The following is a 20,390-nucleotide window of genomic DNA, read 5'->3' as shown; positions in this document are numbered from 1 at the left end:
GAGATGGGGGTCCACAGCCAAATACATATCTAAACATGTGTTCTAAATCCTAACACTATGTTTCTATATCAGTGGTGCTCCAACTTTTCCATGTCAAGGACCCCCAAAATGATGTGTATTTGGCCACGGACCCCCATCTCAAAATGTTTTGTTCCAGGGACCCCCCAGAAGCAAAGATTTGAGTTACAAATGTTCACTTTAAAATATATATATATTCAAAGTTTTGCACAAATGTTCAAGGTTTTTCAAAAATAGCAGATCTACAAGCTTATATCGCGGAACTCTGTGCCGTGATATAAGCTTGTAGATCTGCTATTTTTTATAGCCAAAGAAGTCTTAAAATGACAGGAATGCGTTCCCGGTCTCAATGGGTTAATTTACCATAAAAATACATTAATAAATAAATAAATGATGGTGATAAGAGGTTTCTGCTGTCGATATTATATAGTTATATTATATAGTTATATTATAGTTATATTATATTATATTATATTATATTATATTATATTATATAGTTATATTATATAGTTATATTATATAGTTATATTATATAGTTATATTATATAGTTATATTATAGTTATATTATATTATATTATATTATATTATATTATATTATATTATATAGTTATATTATATAGTTATATTATATAGTTATATTATATAGTTATATTATATAGTTATATTATATTATATTATATTATATTATATAGTTATATTATATAGTTATATTATATTATATTATATTATATTATATAGTTATATTATATAGTTATATTATATAGTTATATTATATAGTTATATTATATGGTTATATTATATAGTTATATTATATAGTTATATTATATAGTTATATTATATTAGGAGGTTTTGTTCATCGTTGATAAGAACAGCTGAATGGATCTCCAAGCTCACAATGAGGTTGGAGATCAAAGGGGGGTGGAGCCTGGAGTCCGCAAAACCAGCTAACTCCACCCCCCTTTCTAACTCCACCCCCTCTAACTCCACCCCCTATAACGCCAACCCCCCTTTGGTGGAGTTAGCTGGTTTAGCAGAAGCGCTTTTTAATGCTTTTCATTGGTTCAATATTGTTTTAATCTATTTTATCAACACACAGACGTAAAGGTTGTTCAATAGCACTGATTTATGGAAACAAATGCAAAGGCGGCAAAATGGAGTTAGCTGGTTTGTGCCAGACAGCGACAATATGCTCTGTGTCACAGAATCCAAATAACATCAGTCAGTCATTATATTAGTGTTGAGGATAAATTAGACATTAATTAACCGATTATCAATCATCATAGTGTTAGAGATGAGTTCATAATTAGATGCCATTAAAATGTGATGATGTCACCGATCCTCTTGGAAGGTTCCTGGTTCGATCCCCGGCTCCTCCTGGCTGCGTGTCCTTGAGCAACACACTGAACACCTAACTGTGTGTGTGTGTGTGTGTGTGTGTGTGTGTGTGTGTGTGTGTGTGTGTGTGTGTGTGTGTGTGTGTGTGTGTGTGTGTGTGTGTGTGTGTGTGTGTGTGTGTGTGTGTGTGTGCAAAGAAGATACAACACACGTAACATTTCAGATTATTTTATTAAAACTGGAGATTCCAACATCAGCAACATTCACCACCTGCTATAGTCTGTATATGGAACACTTTCTTTCTTTCTTTCTTTCTTTCTTTCTTTTCTTTCTCACATGCACCACAGCAACGTCGGTTTACCTCGTCTATCGTTTCATCCACCTCCCCCCCCCTCTCTCTCTCTCCTATAATCCAGTATAATCCAGTTAAAAGAGTTAATTTAATCTTTAATACATTTTTTTATACCAGTCTAGTTTCCCTCTACCAGTATGAACACCTCAGTAAATAAATACTATAAAACAAACAGAAAAGAACAGAAGAAACAGAACCAAAGGTGATTATGTCCAGTGATATAAAAATGATTGATAAAAACATTCAAATATGTATTTACATTAAAACTATCCTGTAAGGAAATAAAACATTGTGTCATTCTCAGAGTCAGTGAATGTAACTTGTTACTTTTAACACTTTGTCCTCTTTTTTTCAGCCGCTGGGCTATTATAATCTTTATTAATACTAATAGGTGATACAGTAACTCATAAGGCTATGATTGTACAAGTAATACATGTAATATTGTAGTAGCAGTAGTAGTCATCGTAGTATTTAGTGTTAATGTTGTTGAGTTAAGTCACTGTTTTAACCACTTAAGCCCTTTATACTTAATCATATGACAAATAGCCGATCGACAAGCTCACAATGCATCTCCATGTGATGCATGGTGAGATATTTCAAACATTTTGACTTTTTAAAATCTATTTTAATTGTTTCACTTTTTTAATTGATTTTTTTTGGAAAATATTTGGATTTTTTTTTTCTACATCTTTGGAAAAGTTTACATTATGGGGATTTCTTTTGTTCATAACCATACACCATATGGACGCCAGTTTGAAAGTGGTTAATGTGTTGCTATGACAACACAACAACAGTGTGTGTTTGAATATCATTGTCGGGAAGAAACCTCTTATCTCCAAATTTTAACTTTTTGTGTATTTTTTCCCCCCCGTAAATTAACGTCCTACTTGATCATACTACAGCGTCACACAAAAGCATCAAAAGTAGCAGATCTACAAGCTCGAAACGCGGCTCGAAACGCGGCGCAAAGCGACGCGTTTCGAGCTTGTAGATCTGCTACTTTTCCTATTTTCAAATTTTTATCGTGAAAAGTAACAGTTTTGGACATATGAGGTTTCCACCCGACAGAGACGATAGAACAGCTTCAACGTAGCTTTGTGTTACAGTTCAACATGTTGCTGAGCCTGACGCACAACTTCAACACACACTAGAAACAACTCTCCTCAATACACACACAACCCATGGCAACAGTAACCAGGAAGTGACACAGTAGAAACAAACACAACCCATGGCAACAGTAACCAGGAAGTGCCTCCTCTTAGTTTATAGCTCGGGGTGTATTTCTCTGGTCTCTATGGTAACACGAGTGTCAATCGTTCCCTCAGGTCACTGTGATGTTGACGTTTGTCACAAATAATAATATTACAAAATATCAAAAACATCTCATACATCGTTTTAATCAATAATCTCAAAATGGCCGATGGAGCGCAGACAGAGAAACTCAAACATGGAGGATTCATGGAACGTGAACGCTACCAAATCTATCAGGTTGTAAAATCGACCGACGCATTCTCACACCCAGGTTGTACTACGGCGACCGGTTGGGCAACGTTTGACCAAATGTCAGACGTTAGACACGGTATATGATTCCAAGCCTGTCGGTGAGTAACTCCAATGGCTTAAGAGTTGGCAGAAGTGCAACTCCGCACCGCTTGGCACGGCTCTCGTTGGGCTAGCGCCTCGCTTAGACGTGCCTCGCGGCGCTCAAGTTGGTGCGCCTGCCTCGTTTTAAATGTTTACGAGTTGGGAGAGAAAACACTGGAGCGATATTTATTTCCCTTTCATGAAGACTCAGCCTGTGATTGGCTGAGACAGGGGGGTAGGGAGCGCTCGTTGTGCTCAACGTGACGAAACATTCCGTCTACCGCGGCTTGCAGACTCGGACGGTGCGCTCATGGACGTGCGTTGGCCATAAGCTGCTCATCCTCTGCCTTTCGCTCACCTAGCGGATCGCTCGGCGGTGACTCGCTAGCCTCAGGCCTGCGTTCTCGGTGCGCCTGCCATGCTGAGGTAACAGAAACAAACGTCTCGATGCAACAAGATATTTCAGTTGCGGTAGATTGTGACCCAACACACACATCACCGTATTACAACCTGGGAGAAGATGTAGAAAATGACACATTTAGAGGTTCAATTCTCCAGTGATTTATGGCCCGTGTCCACCAAGACTTTTATTCCTGAGCGCAGTGCGTATGTTTTCATGTGTTTACAATGTGGAAACACCAGCAGCGTCACACGGTGCTGAACGTCTGTTCTGCGCCGTGCGTAAACGTCTGGCGTTTTTATCCGTGCGCCCAGAGTTCAACTCTGTGTTTTAGGAAGGTTTTTACCAAAGCGCCTTGCGTGTTCCTCTGGGATAAAACACTTTGATGGACAACACGGCCTTACAGTGGTTGAGAGCCTGGTCTCTGGACCCTATAGCTCAGCGGTCCTGGACATTATCAAGTCAAGGACAAATTCATTTGATCATCATGTCAAGGACCCCCATCTGACCTTGTGCCAGGGACCCCCATAAGGAGATTTGTGTTGTTAAGTTCTCAACATCATTCCAAAGTTTTCAGGATGTTTCAAGATTATTTCAGAACGTCTGGAAAATAGCCGATCTACAAGCTCATGACGGGTTGCATTGCGACACGTTGTGAGCTTGTAGATCAGTTATTTTCAAACGGCCTAAGTATAAAATAAGGTTACGGTGTTTCAACTGTTCCTCATTTTTTCTGGACCCCCTGGAACACCATGAAGGACCCCTGGGGGACCCCCGGTGAGAACCACTGGCCCCTAGCTGATCTGGGGGGGAGGGGGGTCAGGCCAAGGCCAAGGCAGACCCCGTCGACACGAGGAAAACCTCGTCAAAGTCCTCCTCCTCCTCCTCTTCCTCCTCCTCCTCGCTGTCCCGTTCCAAGATGGCCGTCATGGGGAACCCCCGCAGGCGGCAGCGCCAGGCGAAGCGCCGGCCGGCCGAGGAGCAGGGCGGGGTCAGGGCGCGAGGGGGAGGGGCGTAGGGAGGGGGAGGGGCGTACGGGCAGAGAGGGAGCGTAGGGAGGGAGCAGGAGGAGAAGGAGAGCGAGGAGGAGAGGAGGACCAGGTGATGATTGGTGGACGGGGACGGGGCTCTCTGCCCCTGGTCCTGTGGGGTCGCGGCGGGTACGTCCACCGCCGCGTGAAGGTTCAAGTCCGGCGTCGCGTACGGCGTCCGGGTCAAACGCTCGCCGTCTGCTTCGGTGTCCCGCTGTGATTGGTCCTGGTCGGGGTGAGTCTCAGAATGGAGGTCAAGCACGGGGTCAAGGTCGGTTCTGGGGTCGTAGTCGTAGTCGTGGGCGTGCGGCGGAGGCGCCGCCCTCTGCAGGCGGCGTGCGGAGGTGCGCAGGAGCTCCACGGCGGAGATGCGGGCGGACGGGTCACAGCGGAAACCTTTCCTCAGCAGCAGAGCCTTGAAGCTCTCACTGCTGCCCGACCGCTGGGCTCTAGGACCCAGGGGATGGGAGGAGAGGCAGGAGGAGGGCGGGAGGTCGGTGGGGGTCGGCGGGGGGGTGGAGGCTGAGGAAGAGGAGGATGAGGAAGAGCGGTGTCTGTCGTCCTCTGAATCCTTTCTCCCCAACATCTTCCTCTTTGACCTGGGAGACCAATGCAGAGACAGACAGACAGACAGACAGACAGACAGACAGACAGACAGACAGACAGACAGACAGACAGACAGACAGACATGTCAGGTAAAAAGCACTCAGAGTATTAACCTCACACTCTTCTTATAGCGGTCCACTTACACAGGGATGCTGTCCTTGAATGGTCATATATATTCTAAGTAATGTGTCCTCCTGTTTTCTGCCTTTATTTTGTAGTGCTGTCCTAGTGTTTCCTGTTTCCCTTGGTTAACTGTTACCTGTCTTGTCTCTCCTGATGGTTGTTAACCCCCATCAGTCACCTGTTACTCCCCCAGCCTATCCCTGTGTTAATCGTTGTGTTCACCTGTGTGTGGTTACTCCTGTGTGTATTTCAACCCTCAGTTCCATGTGTTCCCTGACAGTTTGTGCACATTTATTCCTAAACATTCCCAGTGTATTTTCCTTGTGCTGCCTGGCTGTTCCTTGTGCAACACATTCTCACTCCCACCTCTGTCGTTTTCACCCCCTAATGTGTCACTATAGAACTACTATAACACTACTAACACTAAAACGCACATGTTGGAGCTTCAAAGACTCCTTGAATCAAAGGAGTGGGCAGCTGCCTCGGTGGATAACCTGGTAGCACCGCTTAGCTATAAACTGCAACCTCATGTGATCAATTCCCATCCGGAGAACAACTTCTTTTTATCATTTTCTCTGCACAGATTTTGTGAGGTTAGGATTAGGTTTAGGTTTAGTTTAAATTTAGAGTTAGGTTTAGGATTAGGGTTAGGTTTAGTTTTGTCCCGTCATGTCAAAACTTGACGTATGAGGGCTGCTGACAGAGCGGCAAAATGTGACGCCTTAATGATGAATTTGTATTCATAAAGTAAAAAGAAAATAGTGAAAAAAGCTGATGTACAATCTTCACAACACATGTACAGTTTGTACACAGGCTGTTTTCGTCGTACGAGAAGCTTATACTTGCATCTTACATCTGAAAAAGCACAAGTGTGTGTGCGTGTGCATGTGTGGGGTCTCAGGTTTTGTCAGGGGGAAAAGAAAAAAAAGGTTGTGAAACACTGACGGACAACAAGCATCCTAAGGGAACCACAGACACAAAACTACACTCTTCTATCCAGGGAACTACAAGGTCCAGACCTCCTAACACTCAGTAGCCAATCACAGCTTTACCTGCCGGGTCAAACCCCGCCCATCTGAGGCCTTTCATGCCGTGCCTTCCCACACTGCACTGCTCCAGGTACGAGGAGGATGAGATGAAACACATTTAAACTTCACACGTGACACGTCATGTTATTAATGTGTGTGTGTGTGTGTGTGTGTGTGTGTGTGTGTGTGTGTGTGTGTGTGTGTGTGTGTGTGTGTGTGTGTGTGTGTGTGTGTGTGTGTGTGTGTGTGTGTGTGTGTGTGTGTGTGTGTGTGTGTGTGTACCTGTGTATGACAGCAAACAGGTCCTCTGTAGTTCTGGGTCGACTGGAGGCCAGCATGTCCTCTGCAGATACACTACCAAACATCTCCACTAGAGGGAGACAGAGACAAGAAGATAGGGAGACAGAAATGTATTACATTTGTCTTTCATAACTTTACACTAACATGTATTTATCTTTGTCTGTGTTTACTAGCAGTGGATGGTAACTAAGTACTTTCATTTGAATACTGTACTTTTATTTTACTTCATTATTTCCATTTGTTTATACTTTATACTGTTACTCCACTATCAGAGACATATATTGTAGTGTTTTACTCCACTACAAGTGACACTTGTATTTGCTAGTTAATTATCAGATTTATATTGTTAATATAAAACACATCAAGTGGTGAATGAACATGTATGAATGTAGGTTAAGCTTTACAGGAGCACATAAAGTAATTACAATCAGCCCCACATTAACAGCTGCAACATTAAAGTGATGAAAACATGCATTACTAATTACAATACAATAATGTGATTTTGAAATGGGCCATTCTGCATAATGAGTACTTTTAATGTTGGTAGTTTGTTTTGATGCCAATTAATGTGTACTTAAGTAATGTTTTGAAAGCAGGACTTATACTGTATCTACATTGAGGTATGGCTACTTTTACTTAACTAAGTAATCTGAGTTCTTCTCACCACTGCTGTTTACAGCGGAGGTTCTCAAAGTGGGGTCTGGGGACAAAAACAAACCTGTTTCATATTTTGACTATACAAAAATAGCCGATCTACAAGCTCACAACGCTTTGTGAGCTTGTAGATTGTCTATTTTTGAAAATTCTTGAACATTCTTGACAGATCTACTCTGATGGGGGTCCCTGTCACCAAGTCCTTTCAAATGGGGGTCCGTGGCCTAATATGTATCAATGTGGGGGTCCATGACATGACAATGTTTGAGAACATAGAAGATGTTTTACCATCAACAGGACCATCGTCTCTCCTCTCTGACTCTTCCTCTCTCTCCTCCTCTAGTATCAGGAGGTCGGGTAGAGACAGCGCCCCCCTCAGGCTGTCATTGGACAGCAGGCTGCTCAGGGAGTGCCTGCTCTGACCAATCAGCTCGCAGGAGGCGTCCGTGTCGCTGCTCTCCTCCTCCTCCTCCTCCTCCTGCTCCTTCCTCCTCGTCATCATCACCTGCTCCTCCACTCGCTTCCTCTCCTGCATCCTCATCTCGTCCACCCTCATCTCCTCCACCCTCATCTCCTCCACCCTCATCTCCTCCACCCTTATCTCCTCCATCTTTCTCTCCTCAATCTTCGTTTCTTCCTTCTTTCTTTCTTCCTTCTTTCTTTCTTCCTTCTTTCTCTCCTCCATCCTTCTCTCCTCCATCCTTCTCTCCTCCATCCTTCTCTCCTCCATCCTTCTCTCCTCCACCTCCCTCTCGTCGCTCCTCCTCTTCACCTCCTCCTTCTCCTCCTCCGTGGATGAGCACGAAGACGAGGAGGACGAAGACGACGATGAAGAGGAAAGCGCTGTGGGCGGCGGCATCATGGCCAGCTTCCTCTCCACCCTCCTCCTTTTCTTCTTCTTCTTCCTCCCTCTGTTCTTCTGTCCCTCTGACACCATCGTCATCATCATCGTCATCCCTCTCTCTTCAACCTTCTGCGTCTCCTTCTCCTCTTCTTCCTCCTCCTCCTCCTCCTCCTCAGCCAGGGACGACCTCATGAAGCCCCTGTGAACTCTCCTCTCCTCCCCCCTGGGCTCCTCCTCCTCTGCTGCCCCGGACGTTTCCGTCCTTCTGGTCCCGGTCTCTGGGTCTCTGTCGGGGACGACGGCGTCCGTCTCGGGTTTGGTCCGTTTGGGCGACGGGATCATCAGCAGGTCTGGTTTCTTGTGCGGGATCGGAGGCTTCTGCCTCTGAGGGGAGGTGACCGGGGTGTGTGCTGGAGAAGATGGAGAAGCTGAGGTTTGTGTTGAAGGTAAGGTGTGTGCTGGAGAAGATGGAGAAGCTGAGGTTTGTGTTGAAGGTAAGGTGTGTGCTGGAGAAGATGGAGAAGCTAAGGTGTATGCTGAAGGTAAGGTGTGTGCTGGGGAAGATGGAGAAGCTAAGGTGTATGCTGAAGGTAAGGTTTGTGCTGGGGAAGATGGAGAAGCTGAGGTTTGTGTTGAAGGTAAGGTGTGTGCTGGAGAAGATGGAGAAGATGAGGTTTGTGTTGAAGGTAAGGTGTGTGCTGGGGAAGATGGAGAAGCTGAGGTTTGTGTTGAAGGTAAGGTGTGTGCTGGAGAAGATGGAGAAGCTGAGGTTTGTGGAGAAGCCGAGGTGTGTGCTGGAGAAGTTGAGGTGTTTGTTGAGTGTGTCGGAGAGGCTAAAGTGTGCGTTGTCTGTTTTCTAGAAGGCGAGGTCTCTGTTGCTGAAGGTGAGGTTCGTGCTGTGTGTGCTGTAGAAGCTGAGATGTGTGCTGTAGAAGGCGAAGTGTATGCTGAGTGTTTTGTAGAAGATGTGGTGTTTGTGGTAGACGTGGGAGAAGCTAACATGTGCGCTGGAGAAGTTGGAGGAGCTGAGGTGTGTGCTGGGGAAGGTAAGGTCCTTGTTGGAGAAGGTGCGTGTTCACGTACAGGAGTAACGGATCGATCTGATCGGGTGCTGTCGCTGGTAATAGATGGCACACTGTCCTCAGGAATACCTCTGGGAGATCCTCTCGCCTTCCATGGGTATTTTCTGGCCCCGGGGGACCTCAGAAGCCCCAGTGCCTCAAGATCAGGTTTCTTGGGAAGGATGGGTCTCTCCAGGGACCGTGCTTTCACGGGAGAACCCCGTGGCTTAGAGGTAGTGTCACTGTTCGGTGGGATGGCTCTCTCCAGGGACCTCGCCTTCACGGGAGAACACCACGGCTTAGAAGCAGGTGTGCAACGGGTGAGTGGAGTGTCATTGACGGGCCTCAGAGGAGCATCACTTTTTATTGCATTGAGCACGTCTTTAAAACTGTCCCTACGTGTCTCTTCTTTGTACTCTGTCCCTGTGATGTCGGGGACAGAAGTATCTCTGTCTGAGAACGTAAAGTACTGAGCCTGTTTTTGCCAAATGTCTTCAGTGTTTCCCTGTTTCTCAGCTAGCTCTATTATCGTAGCATCAGTCATCTGCTGTCGCAGGTACTCTGCTGGCGTCAGTGGTTCTTTTGTGTTGATGTAGTTAGCATCGGCCTCAGGCTGTGTCACAGTGGGTAGTTTGACTTGTGGTCTATCAGGGCTAGCTGGTAGACTGTTGATTAGCATAGCTCTATCAGGGCTAGCTGCTAGACTGTTGGTTAGCAAAGCACTATCAGGGCTAGCTGGTAGACTGTTGGTTAGCATATCAGGGCTAGTTGGTAGACTGTTGGTTAGCATAGCACTGTCAGGGCTAGCTGGTAGACCGTTGGTTAGCATAGCACTGTCAGGGCTAGCTGGTAGACTGTTGGTTAGCATATCAGGGCTAGTTGGTAGACTGTTGGTTAGCATAGCACTGTCAGGGCTAGCTGGTAGACCGTTGGTTAGCATAGCACTGTCAGGGCTAGCTGGTAGACCGTTGGTTAGCATAGCACTATCAGGGCTAGCTGGTAGACTGCTGGTTAGCATAGCATACACCTCTTCATGTTGGCTGTGGTGTTTCTCACGCTCAGTGTCTTGAGGAGGGACATCACAGGTAAGACTCGGTACAGAGCTTTGCTGCATTGTTTGGCTAGCATCATTGCTAACATTAGCGCTCCTGGGGCTCTGAGCAGCAGTATCTTCATACGTATCAGATCTTTCGCTCATTAATGCTTGACTAGCATCCGGAGCTGGCCTTCCGCTCGCGGCTAGCTTAGCATCAGTGCCGGCTGGGTGCTGGACATTGGCATCATCCGGCTCCGTAGTGCCGGTTAGCGTGGCGCTAGCAAGCAGGCCCTGCTGTTTCTTGACGGAGCGAAGTTTGATCCCGTGCAGCGCCTCAGCGGTGACCAGGGGACGGGAGGGGCTTCCTGGGCTGCAGGCCAGGCGATGAGGAGCGCCCTCTCTGGTGGGGAGTAGGAGAGGGGACTGGGGGAGGGAGTGGGAGGAGCTACCAGAGGGGAGAGGAGGAGGAGGTGGCGGGCGAGTAAGGGGAGGAGTCTCATAGTTGACTGACAGTCCCGGGAGGTCCAAGGGGGGAGGGAGAGGGGAGGTCAGAGGTCGCGACGACTGCTTTAAGGCGTGGGAGTAAGGAGGCGGGGGCGGGCGAGGGGAGGGAGGGGGGAGAGGCGGGGGAGGGGGAGGTGAGGCAATAGACAGCTTGGGGAGGGGAGGAGGCGCGGGGAGGGGAGGGGGGGAGGAACGGCGGCTCTTCCCCGGCAGAGGGGGAGGCGGCGGAGGGGGCGGGTGCTTGGCGGAGGACTCCGAGGAGGTGCAGGAAGAGAGGGAGGAGGTGGAGGAGAAAGAGGAGGACAGGGAGGACTTCCTCTCCGGCACGGAGGGCTTGGGCCTCCCCTCGGCCCTGGTGGGTGTAGAGGAGGAGGAGGGGGAGGAGGGGGAGGAGGTGACGAGGGGGGAGGAGGGGGTGAGAGGGGAGGAGAGCGGGGTGTTGGACTGGCTGGAGTATCCGCTGGAGGGGGAGGTGAGGCGCTGCAGGCCGCAGCCCGGGGACGAGGCTCCGCCCCTGGGCTCCAGAGCCAGGCTGAGCCCCTCCTGGACCCCGGGGGGAGGGGCCCGGGTGAGAGGCGGCTCCTCGGCCGGGCCCAGGGGCTCGAACGTGGTGACCGTGCCGCAGTTGACCCCGCTGGGGCGCCTCCGCGGCACCCAGGGGTCTCCGAAGGGGGCCGGGGGAGGGGGAGGCGTCTGTAGGGGCCTCGGCCCCGCCGGGCCCCTCCTCAGGGAGTCACAGCGGCGGGGCGGGGCCGGGGCCCGCTTGGACTTGCGGAACAAGATGCTCCGCGGCGTGCCGCTACGCGCGTAACGAGGGGAGGAGGAGGAGGAGGAGGAGGAGGCCATGGAGGAGGAGATACTGTGGCCATACTGCCTCCTGGGCGCGCCACGCTCCTCCTCGTACCGCGAGGGGTTCGAACCGCCGCCCATGTCCTCGGAACACAGCGAGCTGCAGTCCGTACGAGAGGAGGGAGACGAGAGGAGGAGCGGGTCGCAGCTCCAGCCCTCCTCCTGGCTGAGGCCTGTGGAGGAGCTGGGGGAGAGCGGCTGGTAGTCCCAGCTCTGCTCCTCCAGAACCTCCAGGTAGCTGAACTCAGAGCTGTCACTGGGGTAGGACCACTCCCCCATCTGCCCGGGGGGGAGGAGGGGGGCCGGGCGGTCCGACAGGGGGGAGGAGGGGGAGGAGGGGGAGGAGAGGGGGGACTGGGGGACGTCCCGGGGGGCCTCGGGGTCAAAGGGCAGCAGGGGCAGCAGGTCGCTGGGGAAACCCTGTAGGTCCTGCAGGCGGACGGGCGAGTCAGCAGCCTGGAGAGAGAGAGAGAGAGAGAGAGAGAGAGGGAGAGGGAGAGAGAGAGAGAGAGAGAGAGAGAGAGAGAGAGAGAGAGAGAGAATTTTACATGAAATATTGTCTTAAAAAGTATTGTATTATTATCTTTCAAGCTTCTCTAAACGTCTCTAATCCTTCATATAATCCTACTGTAACTAACCAGTGAGTATGATGACGTTTCACTGAGCGTCCTGTAGGGGGCGGTGTCCTCCTCCTCCTCCTCCTCAGCGGGGGATGGGGTGCGGATGCTGGGGTTGGGGGTGAGGGTGGGGCTGAGGGAGGCCATGAGGCTGGAGATGCCCTCTCCTCTCTGGGCTCTGATGCGTCTCCTCCTCTGACCCCCTCCTGCTTCTCCTGCTGCTGCTCTCTGCTGCCCCTCCTGGTGGGATGGTGTCACTGCGGCGTACTGGACCTCTGCAACCTCTGACTGCTGAACCGCATCGCACTTATAGGCTGCTCACGCACACGCACACACACACACACACACACACACACACACACACACGCACACACACACGCACACACACAGTGGTGGAAAAGTAAGTAAGTATATTTACTCAAACTTGCCGTGTGTGTCTCTTTTGGCCGCGGGGTGCGCCGTGACGACCATCGGTTTCCGAGAGAGGAAGGATGGTGTAAACACCAAGGGTTCAAAACCGGGTCCCCCGCGTGGATAGCCATCATCTTAACCACTAGCCTAAAGGGGAATTCATTCTCCTTGTCTAGAGGAGATATTAGGCTTTTCCTCATCAGCCAGAGGCTCTGAGCTCTATTAATACTACACTCACACATATCTGTATCTGTTTGATCTGGGAACCCATTCGGTAACAAAAATTTAAAAATATATGTTTTCCCCTTTGCCTTTGGGGGCTCCGCCTCCTTTTTTTGTAGAAACAGCAACTCTGTTTGGCTCCCGTTTGTATAAGAAATGACTAGTTTTTAGCTTAGTTTTATTGTTTTTAAATTAATACAAATAATTCACGAAATGCCTTGAATTATAGGAGCTGAAACTAAAGGTTTTGAACGAGTAGGAGTAGGCTATCTCTCGAAGGTGGCTGTATAATTGTGATGTCATACCCAGCTCTCTGATGATGTCATCAGGTATCTCATCATAATAATAGTGATGTCATACCCAGCTCTCTGATGATGTCATCAGGTATCTCATCATAATAATAGTGATGTCATACCCAGCTCTCTGATGATGTCATCAGGTATCTCATCATAATAATAGTGATGTCATACCCAGCTCTCTGATGATGTCATCAGGTATCCCGGTGATGGTTTGTCGTCGGCTGTTCCTGCGAGGTCGTCGTGGCAACGTCTCTGTGTACGACATCACCCGACGGAAGCTAGCCTGGCGCTCAAAGCTCTCACCTGCACACACACGCACACACACACACACACACACACACACACACACACACACACACACACACACACACACACACACACACACACACACACACACACACACACACACAGGAGAGGTTAATCATCAGTTTATAGTAGATGAGTGTCTGTACAACACATCTAGGTTCTGTATGATGTACAACAGGGGTCTTTAACAGGGGGTCCGGGACCACTAGGGGGTCTTTAGAGTTACTACAGGGGGGCCGGGATTGAACCATCCCTATTCTCCCTTCTCCCTATGCAAAAACCCATCCGAGTATATTTAAGACATATCTGTACCTGGGACATAAATTTAATGTTGCAGGTGACTGGGAAGAACAAGTCAGAGAACTGTATGATGACTACTCTGTCAGACTGGATTTAATCGATTCCTCCCCCCTCCCCATCCGAATGAAACTGCAGGCCATCAGAGAATTGGCACTTGCCAAAATTCAACACCTTTTCTCAAATGTCTATTTGCCACAGAACACCCTCACAGAATTGAACAACAAGACAGTGCGTCTGGTGAGGGGCTGGTTCAGACTTAATACCCACTCCACCCGTTCCATCCTCTTTCAGCCCATCAGAGATGGTGGTTTGGGCGTACCGAATATAGAACCAGAACCAGCCACCTTATCAACATGCTCAACAATGATGATCCTACGGTCAGGGAAATGGCCCGTGAATCACTCATTCAACATCTGCAGCGACGCAAAGTACCACTCGCGATGGATAATGAGCCGCAATTCCTTGGATTCAGGACAAAGGGAAATGGGAAATTGGACATTAAAGCGGCAGGATTTGGTGTGCGGTCCGATTGGATGGACCTAAACGACTTGTGCCATCGTTCGGGATTACAGCTGAAGTGGGCAGCGTCCGATGGAACAGCTGTTGCGATCAGTAACCGCATCGTCACAGATCCGCTCGTCTATGCACGCGCAATCTACCAGCAGGACGGTGCTGAGCTGTCAATCAAATCTGCGACGGCGAGAGCCTCCATTCTGGGAGCGAATCGAATTCACAGTGCACAGCACTGGACCAGTCTGAAGCTACAGGGAAAAAAAGTGCTGCCGACCAAGTTTAACTTGGCAACCTGGTATCCATCAGAACATGACCCACACTGTATTCTACACCCAGTACCACATGACAAAGAGACAGTCGCACACATCTTAAATGGCTGCAGCCACTATAAAGGACTGTACATTGCCAGACATGATCGTCTGGTGGATCTGGGTCTCAGACAGAATCAGAGAAGTACAGGAAAGGACAACAAAAATGTATAAACACAGCACTGTAAAACTAGACTGGTTTGATCACAATGACACACATGTCAATTCACTGCAAGATATTCCAAATACCCCAGATATTGTGTTCATTAATGAAATGAGAAAAAACGTTACTATCTTCGAAATAGGCTGCCCATTTGATTTGTATATGGACATTTGTTTTACATCCAAACGTATGAAATATCAGACTTTGGTGGAACGTATTATGGCCTTGGGATATAACTTGTCAACTTATTGTCCTTGTGTTTGGGAGTCTGGGCCACGTCCACAAACTTGTACTCCGTGGCCTGCAATTAGGAGGATTGCAAAAGACAAATGCAAAAAAGTTGGCTAAATACTGTTCTGTCTCAGCTATTATGGGCAGTCTGTCTATCTGGAGAAGGAGATGTTTCATTTCCCCTTCAGTGGCAAAAAAAAACAACAACTGTTGAATTTCTGTAAATAGTATGTCATCAATTCGTTATCTTTTTTCCTCTGTGTGTTAAGCATGTATCCTGTTTGCCCGTATAATGTGACCTTCTTCTGATCAATGTTTGGATCTATCATGTATTGCGCTTTTTGTGCAGATCCAAATAAAATAATTCAAATGTGTGTGTGTGCGTGTGTGTGTGTGTGTGTGTGTGTGTGTGTGTGTGTGTGGTACCTGTCACATTAATAGCCACTATGTCAGCAGGAACACACTGGGCTTGTTGCCTCATCTTCTCCTCTGGGGTGGGCAGCCGGGGGCGGGGCACGAACGCCATCTCCCCGGCGACCGGCGGCGGGTAGGAGGCCCCGCCCCCCGCCGGCGCGTACGTGGCGGCGATGACGTCATCATCATCACAGCCGGACTCGATGATGTCATCACAGCTGTACGTGATGTCACAGGGGTTTATGAGCGGGGTCAGAGGTCGGGCGGCGGCGAAGAAAAACCTCTCGTCCTCCTCCGAGGAAACGGAGGACTAGAGAGAGAGAGAGAGAGAGAGAGAGAGAGAGGGGGGGCGAGTAAATGAGTAATTGTATGATTGTTGTCGGGCAGAAACCTTGCATCTCCACATTTCAACTGTTTTTTTGTTGTGCAAAAATAGCCGATCTACAAGTGACATGTTGTGGGCTTGTAGATCTGCTATTTATTTATTTTTAAGTGGAAGCGGAAGTCTTTGTTTTTTTTGTTTATATAATTATTTAACGTAGAAAAATATTATCAACAGCTTTGATCCAGAAGCAGCTCAGTGGCCTAGTGGTTACAGTGTCCGCCCTGATGTTGGGAGGTCAGGGTTCAACCCCCTGGTCGGGTCATAGGCCTACAGTACTAAAGACTATAAAACTGGGACCCAGCATCATGGGTTGGACTGGAGGTTAGTCCCTGTTATTAGCGTCATGTCAGGGGGTTTACTTTATACATCAAGCTGGCCTCATGCTACAGGAGATCCTCCACAGGCCTTTAATAATAACTACCTTAGATCCATTAGAACACAAGTTTCTTTTTTTTCTTCATTTCATTTAAAGTAACAGTTTTGGACATACAAGGTTTCATCCTGACAGCAACAATGTCAATGTATCTACTGTACAGCTAACTACGGCTAAACTCCACCTCCAGTGACATCATGGTTCCACAGCCAATCGGTGTGGATTTAGGTTCAGGTGTGTTGCAGGCGAATCAAGGATGTGTAAAGCAGGAGAGGACAGACATGTCACGTTCTTGGTCTGGCAGTAGGCTCTACACAGCAGCAATATTTGAAATAAATCGGGCCTCTTCCTTATTTCCTTCACAGGTCTTACCAATGACACTAATGAAGGCTCTGTTGCATTTAGTGTAGCACAGTGGTCCTCAAACTTATTTCAAGGACCTCCATAGGAGTACACACCCTTTGGGGGCCATGTGGAACCCTCCTCAAGGACCCATGAGCAGTGGCGTAACGCACAATCTCGGGGCCTCCCCGCGAGAATTTCACGTGAGGCCCACGCACATGCACGCGCGCGCAGCGCGCGTGCATTTGCGTGCACAACCCGGGTCTAATTTCGGGTCTAATTTGGGTCTAATTCGGTCTAATTCGGGTCTAATTCGGTTCTATTTGACCAATATAAATCAACTTTTGTCTTTTTTTTTGCTGTAAAAAAAGTTTGACCAGAATTGAACAGAGCCTTCATTATATTAGTATCATTGGTAAATGGTGCATTTATATAGCGCTTCTATCCGAAGCGCTTTACATTGACACACACACACACACACACACACACACACACACACACACACACACACACACACACACACACACACACACACACACACACACACACACACACACACACACACACACACACACACACACACACACACACACACACACACACACGGAGGAGGAAACCATGCAAGGCATCAACCTGCTCATCGGGAGCAATTAGGGGTTCAGCATCTTGCTCAAGGACACTTCGACACTAACTCTAGGGGAGCACCCCAGCCCGGGATCGAACTGGGAACCTTGTGGTTTTCTAGTTCACTCTACCCGGCCACTCTACCCCTGAGCCACTGCCACCCCAATTGGTAACAACATGTGAAGGAAGTAAGGAAGAGGCCCTATTTCTCTCCAATATGGCTGCTGTACACAGAGCCTTTTCCAGCTGGCAGATGTTCAGCATGCACTGAGAGGCAAACTGATGGAATGCATTGAAGTCAATGAGAGCCTGTCAGCTTTGTTAAATAATTAAGTTATAGTGTCTGCCTGGAAACCTGACCAAGCTGTCAGAGTGAATACTGTCTATAGTCACTAAACCGACTCTGTGCTCTTTAGATATCTTTATGACATCATGTGCACATTCGACAACATGACAGCAGAAAACAATGTGTCGTATGTCTACTTTTATCTTCCTGAACCAATTATCTGACAAAAGGTCAGTTTATTCATGAGCTGGTCTCACTGACTTCAATGCATTCCATTGAACACTCCAGCTCCAGGCTGCCTCCTAGTGGCCTATATGACACATGCTATGGTGTAGATTAGAACGTCTGTCCTCTCCTTCTTTGCATCTCCTTGAGGTGAATCAGGAAGTGTTTTACTGTGAATACATGCTGTAGCTTTAATTTACATAATGTCTGCTACTAAGTGATCCTTCATTAATACATACAGTAGATACATAATGTCTGCTACTAAGTGATGCTCTTATTACACAAGAGACTGAGACACTTATGAGGTGATTATGTGTGAGTTCACACCATATGGTTATGTTATGTTATATTGTTGTTGTTTTGTGTGGAAAACAATTCAACCCACTCTTTCATCCATTTGAAACCCCAGCATCTGATCCCATTCAGAGGGGAACATTCGGCAAAAATAGCCCTATCTACAGACTACATTTTGAGCTTGTAGATCGGCTATTTTTGTCAAAGAGACTTATATAAGACGGGACAAAGCGGTCAGAGTAGCTTATACAGTTGTAGCACAGATCCTTTCCACTAATAGGGTTTAAGTGGTTAATGGTGTAAACTTGTGATGTGATAAAGTGGACGTTCCTGTTCAGGGTCGTTGGTGAGGTCACTGAGGAGACTAGTGTTTGATGTCTGGGTCATAATCAGTGGTGGAAAAAGTACTCAAATTCTGTACTTAAGTAAAAGTATCAACACTGCAATGTGGAAATACTCCATTACAAGTAAAAGTCCGGAATTCAGAATTTACTTGAGTAAAAGTACAAAAGTATTGGCATCAAAATGTACTTAAAGGGATATTTCACTTTCAAAAAATCATTTTATCGTCTGCTCAGGCTTTTGTGAACCCCCCAGACCGTTTTTAAGTTGCTTGATTCAGTATTTAGATATTTGATAATCATTTTATCAGACACGCCCCCTTCCTATACAAACCCATTATAACTTCAAACTCAAGTTTTAACATGTTAGATTCATCAAAAACACCCGTCCTTGGTTCTGCTGACTCACCCTGCCCTCCTAATACGTGAGGGGCCCCCCTCGTGTATTAGGAGGGCAGGGTGAGTCAGCAGAACCAAGGACGGGTTCTAAATATCTGAATCTAAATACTGAATCAAGCAACTTAAAAACGGTCTGGGGGGTTCACAAAAGCCTGAGTAGACGATAAAATGACCCAAATTTTTTTTTAAAGTGAAATATCCCTTTAAAGTGCCAAAAATAAAAGTGCTAAAATACTTGAAAATAGCAGATCTACAAGCACACAACGCGTCGCGACGCGTTGTGAGCTTGTAGATCTGCTATTTTCAAATAGCCTAGGTATAAAATAGGGCTAAAGTGGTTAATGTACATTTCATAATATGATAAATTATAACTGAAAAGTAACAAAAGTTTTCAAATAATTGTAGTGGAGTAAAAGTATAATATTTGCCTCTGAGATGTAGTGGAGTAGAAGTAAAAGTACTGAAAAGTACCTAAAAATTGTACAGTATACTTGAGTAAATGTACTTAGTTACTTTCCCCCACTGGTGAGGTCACTGGAGCAGGCTAGTGTGTGATGTCTGGGTGTCTACATGGTCCTAATGCTCTCTGGTTACTACTTTAATCCACTTTACTATCATCTACTTTCAGGGTTTGGGAATCTACGTTGGTTCTGCAGTTAATCCCACTGCTATACCTGTCTCCTCCTCCAGGGTGGATAGTAGCAGCACACAGAAAAACAAGACTGAGAGAAGCTGTCCAACAGCCTCTGAGAGGAGAAGAAGAAGAAGAAGATGGGAGGATGAACGGAGAGGACAGGTGAGAGAATGAGAGCAAAGAAAGAGGAGAAGAAGAGATGAGTAATGGAATCAAACATGGCATGAGAGAGAGAGAGAGAGAGAGAGAGAGAGAGAGAGAGAGAGAGAGAGAGAGAGAGAGAGAGAGAGAGAGAGAGAGAGAGAGAGAGAGAGAGAGAGAGAGAGAGAGAGAGAGAGAGAGAGGTGATGTTTGAGTGTAACATGGTGGGTTTGTAGTGAGACTTAATGATCAGAGGAATGAGTGATGATGATGATGAACAGATTGAAGTGATGAAGACAGGACAGGATCACTTCCTCTTCCTCCACAGTACCTCTGTAGACTCCACCTCACCCCCTAGCATTCCTCTCTGCTCATTCTTGTCACCTATTGTGGTAGATGTTGTTAACACTATGTTGCAGGCATGTTGGTTAGGCCTACATGTTTGTGTTTTGTATTAATAATTCAATTTGTTTTGCTTGACCATTTGTGGTTAAGAATGTCGCTCTGGATTCGAGCACCTTCTCAATGCCTAAATAGTCATTTTAATTTATCTGAGTGATGAAGAACTGAGAAATGTCCACAACCTGATACCAGGTGAAGACAAAGGACACGTTGGTAGGAGATCAAACCAGCAGTACTAGAGGTCCTGGTAGGACATAAAACCAGCAGTACTAGAGGTCCTGGTAGGAGATAAAACCAGCAGTACTAGAGGTCCTGGTAGGACATAAAACCAGCAGTACTAGAGGTCCTGGTAGGACATAAAACCAGCAGTACTAGAGGTCCTGGTAGGACATAAAACCAGCAGTACTAGAGGTCCTGGTAGGAGATAAAACCAG

At 47.2% G+C, this 20,390-nt stretch overlaps 1 protein-coding gene across 6 annotated transcripts in view; it reads right to left on the bottom strand.

Moving 5' to 3' along the window:
* Positions 1 to 1,698: 1,698 nt before the first annotated feature.
* The window catches only part of LOC308080948 (uncharacterized protein), a 49,385-nt gene continuing 30,693 nt past the window's right edge, over positions 1,699 to 20,390 (bottom strand). For 2 of the 6 annotated variants that reach the window (XM_080423069.1, XM_080423070.1), the window contains exons 4-9: positions 15,523 to 15,820; positions 13,447 to 13,578; positions 12,365 to 12,657; positions 7,721 to 12,182; positions 6,761 to 6,848; positions 1,699 to 5,320 (exon numbers count right to left, since the gene is read on the bottom strand). In XM_080423069.1, coding sequence (XP_080279195.1) covers positions 4,510 to 5,320; positions 6,761 to 6,848; positions 7,721 to 12,182; positions 12,365 to 12,657; positions 13,447 to 13,578; positions 15,523 to 15,820 — 6,084 coding nt within the window. In that variant the 3' untranslated portion in view covers positions 1,699 to 4,509. The remainder of the gene's footprint in view (positions 5,321 to 6,760; positions 6,849 to 7,720; positions 12,183 to 12,364; positions 12,658 to 13,446; positions 13,579 to 15,522; positions 15,821 to 20,390) is intronic. The other 4 variants (XR_013932767.1, XR_013932768.1, XM_080423072.1 and 1 more) reach the window with 4 other exon arrangements.

This window comes from Gymnoscopelus braueri (assembly GCF_963280865.1).
Source record: "Gymnoscopelus braueri genome assembly, chromosome: 24".
NCBI classification, from domain to species: domain Eukaryota; kingdom Metazoa; phylum Chordata; class Actinopteri; order Myctophiformes; family Myctophidae; genus Gymnoscopelus; species Gymnoscopelus braueri.
The sequence above is the reverse complement of the archived record's forward strand: the minus strand, read 5'-3'. Positions and strand labels throughout refer to the sequence as shown.